The sequence below is a fragment of the Uranotaenia lowii genome, chromosome 1, assembly GCF_029784155.1.
Source record: "Uranotaenia lowii strain MFRU-FL chromosome 1, ASM2978415v1, whole genome shotgun sequence".
NCBI lineage: Eukaryota > Metazoa > Arthropoda > Insecta > Diptera > Culicidae > Uranotaenia > Uranotaenia lowii.
Window position 1 is genome coordinate 182162319 of NC_073691.1, and position 8965 is coordinate 182171283.

At 37.6% G+C, this 8965-nt stretch overlaps 2 protein-coding genes across 2 annotated transcripts; one reads left to right on the plus strand and one right to left on the minus strand.

Annotated features, from left to right (window-relative positions):
* Positions 1–1997: 1997 nt before the first annotated feature.
* On the plus strand, positions 1998–3985 carry LOC129739301 (G patch domain-containing protein 4). The gene is made up of 3 exons (XM_055730712.1): positions 1998–2203; positions 2264–2631; positions 2814–3985. The coding sequence occupies exons 1-3, from the start codon at positions 2158–2160 to the stop codon at positions 3774–3776; spliced, it is 1377 nt and encodes a 458-aa protein (XP_055586687.1). The 5' UTR covers positions 1998–2157; the 3' UTR covers positions 3777–3985.
* Positions 3986–4312: 327 nt separating this feature from the next.
* Positions 4313–6824, minus strand: LOC129739288 (zinc finger protein weckle-like). The gene is made up of 3 exons (XM_055730704.1): positions 6648–6824; positions 5210–6292; positions 4313–5150 (listed from the first exon to the last, which is right to left on the minus strand). Exons 1-3 carry the CDS (start codon positions 6663–6665, stop codon positions 4386–4388), a joined length of 1866 nt encoding a protein of 621 aa, XP_055586679.1. The 5' UTR covers positions 6666–6824; the 3' UTR covers positions 4313–4385.
* Positions 6825–8965: the final 2141 nt, after the last annotated feature.

The following is an 8965-nucleotide window of genomic DNA, read 5'->3' on the forward strand; positions in this document are numbered from 1 at the left end:
GCTGTTCTTACGGCTGGAAAATTTTTCCCTCTCAACCGACAAACCTTCGCTAAGGTAGGATTGATCGTTGGATGTTATTTTTCACTGTTTAGCAAACTATTTTTTTTACAGGCTATGCAAACAGCTTTTTCCTTTTTTACAATCATGCGGCAGTTCTATGGAAAATAAAAATCTTCGCATTTAGTCTGCGAAAACTTTATTTATTGAAACAAACTCCTTTTTTGAAACAATGTATTATGATTTGGATTCAAAATACCTAATCATTTTTTAAACAAAGGATTTTTTCTTTGATTTTTTTTTCAAGGGAGTTTAACAACCAGGGTCATTCTTCCCTATAATTAATTTTTGAACTAAATGATTTCAGGCTTTGAATAAAAAAAACAGGAATTTGTTGTAATGTCAAATGTGAAAAATCTTTGCAATAAAACAAATCGAATTAGAAACAAATGACTTTTTTGTTTCATAATCAAAGAATTTTTTCCTTATTTGTCTGCTAACAAAGGAAAATTTCTCCGTCCTAAATTTTGTTTTCGCTGAATGTCGACCCGATAAAGATTACTTACGTATTTGAAGGAAATTCCAACATAACAAAAAGAACAAAATCACAAACCTTTGAAAAATTCTCATTAAACTTTTGGGAATGAACATCTTACAGGATTCAGTTAATCCTGCACGAAATTGAAATTTTCTGACAAGAGGGTACAAAAGAGATTTGAAAGCGTGCGAAATCAACGTTTGCGTTAGTTCTGAAGGCTTTTGTTTCTATATATCAGCCCTATATGCTACAAGCAAAAAGTTATCAGCACAAGTTCACCGAGAATCTGAGTTGATCAGAAAATCCGTAAAAAATATACATAAGTAGCACTCAAAAATATAAATTCAGGCGTTTGAGATTTACCTACTTGTATGCAATGTTTATGCTTGCGATCCAGGGATGCAACATATTTTGTTGCCTACCTTCAGGCGTTTGTTATTGCACAAAGCAATATGTTGTGAAGGTATTCAGCAGGGAATTAAAAGCGACATTTACCCATATTACGACAAAAGAACTGAGCCATATCACTTAAATAATCAATTGAAATTTCTATTAACTGGATTTCATCTTTAAAACAAAGTGCAAATGCGCTAAAAATGTTTCTTTTTTTTTTTAAGATCTGCCAGACTCTGATTTTCCCGATTTTCTGCGCGGAAATTTGATCTCTACAACCAGGACTATTTGAATCAAGCAACTTTGAATGTTTTCAACTTGAAGACCATGCTATAATTTGATTTTAACCTAGCCACATCTAGCTACAAAACCTAAATTTTGTCTCGAGAAACCTTTTTTCGTTCAAATTTAATATTCGTGTCCTATAGAAATTCCATTTTTTTTATGAGTTTCAAATACCATGAATCTATAAAAGTGCATATCTATTTTGAAAAAAAAAATGCTATTGTGGCACTTATCGTTTGACTTTGATTTTGCCGTCCAACATATTTAGATACTGCGTGTTCATTGAACATGCTTAATATTGTTATAATCAGCGGACCACGGTTTGCCACAAAACCTGTAAACAATAAAAAATCAGCTGTACGGTTGACAAGCTGGGATATAGCCGATTCCATGAAACCTCTATAAATTCATAATGTGAAAAAATGAAACAATATGAAGATCTAGAATATTGGATACATAAAGGCGAAATAGAGGTGCTGTAAACGCCTTAATTTATGCAACAGAATTGATCAGTTTCTGTGCTAACCTGCGGTTCTCTGTGCCTGCAGCTCGTATCGAAAAACAACATTTTTAACTGAACCGGAAAATACCATCGGTTAAACGAGTTTACTTCATAACAGATTTATTCGAAGTTTTCATAGATTAATCCAATTAATTACCATGGTATATGATTATAATAAGTATATACTTACTGTGAAAGTCGGAAAACCTCGTGTGTGTTTTTTTTAAAAACCTTGATGTTGTTCTGATTTTTTACAAATCCACCTGGCATCTCTGAATTTGACAACTCTTTCCGATCAAAACAATAAAAAATCGAGATCCACGCGTTTTTATTATTCCTCGTTTTTCGAATGGAAAATTCTGCTCGTTATTTGAAAAAAAGTATGTGTTAAATGTTATTCATTTTCCATCAAAGCATTTAGGGCGGTGCCTGCATTGGTAAAATGGATTTCGCCAAAAACATTCTTCACAAGTACGGTTGGAGGGAAGGTAAATTTGTTGCTGCGATTCGTGCTCTCGTTTTTTTTGTCTGACGAAAATCATTTTCAGGTGAAGGCCTGGGCAAAAATTCGGATGGCATTGCCAAACCAATAAAGGCCAGCTTCAAGTTTAACAGTGCCGGGCTAGGGGCGGACCAGGCCAAGGATCTCACCAACAACTGGTGGGAACGAGTTTACAACGAAGCCTCGGAAAACCTGGACGTGGGCCCCGGTGGCCGTATTACCCAGAAGGATGCCGATGGAGTGGAAATCTCGGACAAAAGCTATTCGGTTAAAAAGTTGAAACAGAAAACCGCTGACGGTCAGGCTAACTATGGAAGCTTCCTGAAAGCATCACGATTGATAACGGCCACAGGCCAGGAGCAGGACCTGGAAGGGCACGTTACCACGGATGATATACAGTTTAAGAAAGCGAAGGTAAGAGTGGGATCTACTGGTGGGGTTCTTTTTTTGCTTTTTGTCGGTATGATATGAACTGATAGTTATAGGATCTTCAAATGAAAGAGCTTGTCGCTAGAATTATCAAAATCAATGTTGGAGGGATTTGTTGGAGTTACTAGTGCTGGTAACCAAAGTGATTTATTGTTTTCCATTTGCAGGTGCTGACGGATGAAGAACTATTCGCAGCATGTGGTGGCCGGACCGCCCACAAAGGTGCCCGTCATGGTCTTAACCTGTCCGGCAAGCTGGCCCGGATTGAAGAACAGAACGCAAAACTAATGCAGCAGCTGGAATCTACTTCTTTCGAGGCCGTTATCAAAAGTAACGACTGGCAGCAGGTGCAGGGACGCAAGAAATCGAAGAAGAAAAAACATAACAAGGAAAAGTGGAACGAACGGCACGGAGAGGAAGAGGAAGACGAGCTAAAGGATATGGTCAGCAATGCAAACTACGTAGTCAAGAAAAGCAAGAAAAAGGCCAAGGCCGACCGGAAGGTGGAATGTAAGCTGGTGGATGAGCTCGATACTGCCATGGGTATGTTTGATAACTTACCAGAAGAAGACGGTGTAGAACCGGATCCTGGGCCGAGCATTGAAGAGGAATTGGATTTGCTAAGTGAGAAGATCCGCAGACTGGACCACAGTTCGATTGTCATAAAGAAAAAGAAAAAGGATAAAAAAATCAAATCAAAGAAAATTAAGGACTTGGCTCTAGACAAAGACGAAGGAATGGACCCAGCGGCCAAATATCGCAAAGACTATCGCGCGGATCAGAAGCAGAACAATAAACTCCTTCAATTGGTAGTCCCGCACGAGGTGCCACCCGAGAAAAAATATAAACCGAAAAAATTGCTCAAATCCGACAGCGAAGCGTCCGAAAACGAGGACAAGGACGTGGTGGAGCGGATAAACGAGTTCAGAGAAAAGATGAAATCGAAAATCCCGAAGATAAAAATCAGTCAAGCAATCGAGGAAGAAGACGAACAATTGTTGGCGGAAAAGTTCAAGGAAAAGCATAAGAATCAAGCTAAACGAATTGGCAAGCACCGAAAAAGATCGAAGAAGAAGAAACAAGAACGGCACATTGCCAAACTGGCCGACAAGTTGGGCGATCGGTTGTGATAGGTGAGAGGAGTGTCGAGCTGCGTTGCTTTGTACATGAATTCAATGAAAAGCAATTTTCTACAAGCCTTAGGTCGCATCTCTATCGTCGGAAGAACTAACGGTACGTAGAGTGAATTTGTTTTTTTCGCAATTTATATTCATTTTAAATAATAGTTTTAATTTTGGTAAATTTTTACTGTACCAAATACATTATGAGAATTATTCAACACGTTGCGTTACTGTTCCGAAAGCCATCGATAAATCAAAATTCATCATTCACGTTTTGACCCGTGATTTTGTGAATAATTTGGTTAGGTTTTCTAGAGTCTATTCGTCAAAAAATGTTCACAGGTAATTTCGCGAATTCAATTACGCTATCTAGTTCGTTTTCAGTTTTTGTCATGACGAGTTTGTAGAGGACAACTGAATCACTTAAATCGTAGACCTCATTTAGGAAAAATTAAAAAAAAATCGAGATCACAATTTATAATCAAAACTACGCGATGGATTTGTGCAAATTGTCATCCGAACAGATATTAATACCCTAGTTGATTTATGGTAAAAATACTGACGTTTTTATAAAAAGAAAAACCAACACAACAACCCTTTAAAACGAGGCAGTTTGTCTTAACACTCCATAAACGTGTAAAAATCGTCTTCCGGTACGACTGAATGTCCCGCGGCACCCACCAGATGGTGATGAACCGGTTCTGGGAAACAATCGGAGGTGAAATCTCGAGAAGCCTCCTCCAGCAGCTGTTCGGTGTCGAATGGGTGTTCTGCTATAACCGGCTGTACGGCTGCAACCGATGGTGTCAGTTCCGGTTCATGTTCGGTTTGATGCGGCGGAATGTCTGCTAGCATGACCGACAGATCGTCGTGTTGGTGCTGTTCATCTTCCATGAGGCCAACGGCAACGAGTGCGACGTTGGTGCTGGTCGGTTCTCCTGTGGATAGCACAAGCGAGGGTGCGAGGAGTTCCTGTGGCGCGAGCAATTGGTGCGGCACTAGCTCTGATTGAGAGTTATTTATCGGATCCAGATTCGCTAGCTCATGTTCGAGTGGTATCAACTCTGGTTCTTGATCCAATTCCGAAAGGAAAGGGTGAGCTTTTGCGTAATGCTTTTTTAGATCCCACGTAAAGCGGAACTTTGAAGAACACAGTTTGCACGCGTGCGGATACTCTGCCGTGTGAATCATCATGTGAGATCTCAGCCGGTAGGGATGGGCAAAGCGACTTGGGCACATCGGACACTGGTGTTTGCGAAAATTTTCATCGTGGGTACGGGTGTGCTTGTAGAGAATAGCTTTGGTGAAAAAAGCTTTGCCGCACACTTGACAACTATACTGCCGTTCCTCGGTGTGACAATCGAGATGATCCTTCAATCGGAACTATAAAGAGAAAGAGTTTAATACGCTTTCTTAAGTTGTTCATAAATTTCCATACTAACCAACTTATGGAACTTTTTGTTACAGATCTGACATTCTATTTTCTTTTCCTGACCATGAAAAACCAGATGAGACCGTAGTAAACTACCGTTGGCAAAAGCCTTTCCGCAAACGTGACAAACTGCTTGCTTTTTCGGTTCCAGCAGACCATCTTTGTTATCTTTCTTGTCTTCCTCGGCGCCTCGGCGACTGTGTTTGTGCACGTGAACCCTTAGTCCAATAAGCGTGGGCAGCGATTGGCCGCAAATTTCGCATGTGAAGGGACCTTGCCTTTTGGATTTTTTATTCCCAACCATATCGCAGGAACGTCGATGCTGCTTAAGCTTGATACAGCTAGTGAAAATTTGCTCGCAGTCAAGACAGACCCACTGAAGCTTTCCGTTGACTACCCTTCTCCGAGAGTCGGAAGCTTTCGTTATTCGCTTTTTCTTTGGTTTCGGTTTAACATGAATGGTCGGTTCTTCAAATTCCGACGGATCGGACTCGGAGGATTCCGATAATTCCGAAAAAGCAAACTCCGGGTCGTGATTTTCAATCTCGGGATTGTTGGTTTCTTCAAGCTTTTTCGTGTTTTCGAAAGGCGAATTGTCCACTTTAGGACTAGGTGTCGTGTTTTTAGTGATAGGGGAAGACGAGGGAGAAGATACCGGTTCGTTGGTTTTGTCTTGAAACGCTTCATGTTTTACGAAGTCGAGATTGAGAAAATCTGAAATCACATTTCGTTCCGCCAATAGCGAACTTATTTTTTTCTGAGCTTCTTCACATTTTCCACGAAAATCTCGTAATCTGTAAAGAAATTCCGAACACCCAGTACACACCTTACTGCACCCACTACTAACAACCGAACTGGGATCGAATCCGGGCACAGCAAGTTCGCTTATCTGCGTCAATTGGTACTCGGAAAGGTTCTGCAGCGAAGCGGATTCTTCCTCTCTGGCACACAACCGGCACATGTTCAGCAGCAGCGAATATTCCGTTCCGTTTATATCGGTTTCGTTCTGATATCGCCGTTTCTGGATCAGCTCATGAACGGCGGACTCGATTATATTGGTGATGAGGCTGTTGTATTCGGCGATGTTCATAGGCTGTAAATAAAAGCTTTAATTAAGTTTTTTTTTATGTCTACGTTATGTTATTTGGATGTAGGTATCTATAAACGAATTAGAATGGTGTGTTATTCGTTTGGGTTAATTGTATAATGTGTCAAGTTTCTACAAAATTAATCGTCATCGTACAAAACCTGCATTGTAAATTCCTGAATATTTTTTAGAAATTCAATGCTTTCATTTGACATGGTTTTTCATTAAATCTTATATAAGGAATTCACTGAACAAGATACATACTAAGTACAAGACACAAGATACTAATAACTACTTAAATATGTACTTACCTAATGAAAATGATAAAATATTTATTTGAGACAAAAGAAAATCCACTAACCTGCTGTAAATTATCCATTGTAAAAGTATAGAAAATGAAATCGGTTATGATAGCAGATATTCCTCAACTGATAACAAACACAAACTTTTAAAAAAATTTATCAAAAATTGCACCATTGCACCTGTTTCTAGCTGTTTTATGATAGTTTTATAGAGGAATGACTGGAGTTTTGTGGCTTTTGTTGTGATCCGCTTGTTCTTACACGCATCTCTCATGCTGATCAATTTTGGGTTATTTTAAACAAATAAATCCATCATGCGTAGCCTGCTGTGTGCAGAGAACGACAATGAAATGAAACAAAATCTAGTTTTTTTTTAAATGGAAATTTAAAGTTGTCTTAAGTATTATTTTTTGCCAAAATCACGATTTACATTTCACGATTTCTTACAGTCTGTAAATTATATTTGGATGCATATCCCAAGTAACCAAAAGTTCCATAGAATGGTCTCTTAGAAGCTTACTCAGCCCTGATTGAAGGCTTTATAGCGTTCTACTCAGCTGAAATTTTAAGTTCTTATTGATACTTTCAAGTTCCATAAACAAAGCTGAGTAGAAGGCTACTCAGCTTCAAATGAAACTTTGAAAAAAAAAAATCTTGCAAAAATAAAGCGTTACTTTTTTACTTTGAATTCGGATCTGCTTTAATCTTTATTACTATTTATATTTGTTTCTATTTTCAACAATTTTAAACTTACTTGAAAAATTTTCCTGCATGAAGATTTGAACCTGAACCTGTGGAATGAAAGCTGAGCACGTTACCTTTGAACCGTGGCTGTTTTCTGATTCAATTGCATTTAAAACATCTATTTGAAATAATTTACGGGTTATCCTTTTAAAAGTAGGCGCGATGAAAAATAGTAAACAATCAGCTTCAAAAAGTATAAACAGAAGTTGTGAAACGAGGACTGCCGTACGAAATAAATTATCCTTGCCTCAATTTTGCTCACCATGAATAGATAATATCCGTGTAAATCGTATCCACATTTAAATTTGAACGTAAGTGCACGAACTGAATTCTTTTTTGTAACATATGTATCTCATTGTATAATGTTTATTTGCAGTTAAGAAAAGGAATATACCTAAATATGTGGGCCGTGAACAAGCCGCTGCAATTTCTGTTACAAAACAATCCAATTTTAAAAAAACTGCAGATATAGATTCTACATGAGGAAGTTGTAATTTGTTTCTATTTTTTTTATTTTCCTAAATTAAAACACATTTCATGTACATTTTAGATTGGCTGAAACCAAAGAAAACAAAATTGAAGAAAATTATCAATTTTTACGGCAAATCCTCGCATTCAACGTTGGAATAAGGATGAGCTCAATCGACCCACATTTCCTAAGTGTCCATCAATGAACTTCCCGTCGAAATAATCTGCCTTTAATGTTTGTTGGAACGTACTAGGTGCTGGATGTGTCGTTAATGTTGCTGTGAGAGTTACTTTCATTGAAAAGGGAAACAAGAAGAATCGGAATTACTATGTTTCTACTAATGCGAAATCGTAAAAACTATGAAATGTAGTCTGATAGTAAATATTCATATGTAATTAACCTAATATATATTATCGCTGATAAATATGCATTTCCCAAATAATTTTTACTTTATTTATGTTTCTTCCTCCACTTATTTTTGTCCAATTCACCATCGAAGTAGGGATAATGCAACTTTTTTGGGAAAACTTATGAGCATGATAGATCGAACTGTTACCAATTAAGAATGTTCCAAAACTAAAGAGTTTGTGTTTGACAATTCTGGTTCAAGGAAAGCTGGTGCTGAAATTTGACTTTTAATTAGTAAAATATTCTCATAATATTATTTTCTTTTTTCATTCAATTTTGTTCCAATAGCCGGCGACGGTAATAAAGCAAACCATTCTTTCTTATTTTTTGTAATAATCCATTTTTGTTCACAAATTGAGAATGCATTCGAAAATTTTTTTAAGAGAATGTAAACAAACCATTTGAAAATTTTGACACAACTCAATTCGCATTGAAGTTCCATAGAAGTTCCGCATAGAACCAAAAAGTTCGTAAGAAGTTCCGCAAGGAACCAAAAAGTTCGTAAGAAGTTCCGCATGGAATCAAATAGTTCGCAAGAAGTTCGTAACGAAGCACGATAAGCCGAGTTGATATCCGAACTTTTTAAGGTACTTGGAACGCACAAATATGTTATATGCTACTTGTTTAGACTTTTTATGTTCGTTCAGAAGTCCAAATGAAGCACTTAAGGAAAACGGATTTTATTTCTCTCGAGTACCTTTTACTCAGCGAAATGTGAACTTAAAACGTACAAGATTAAGTAGCTATGTGACTTTT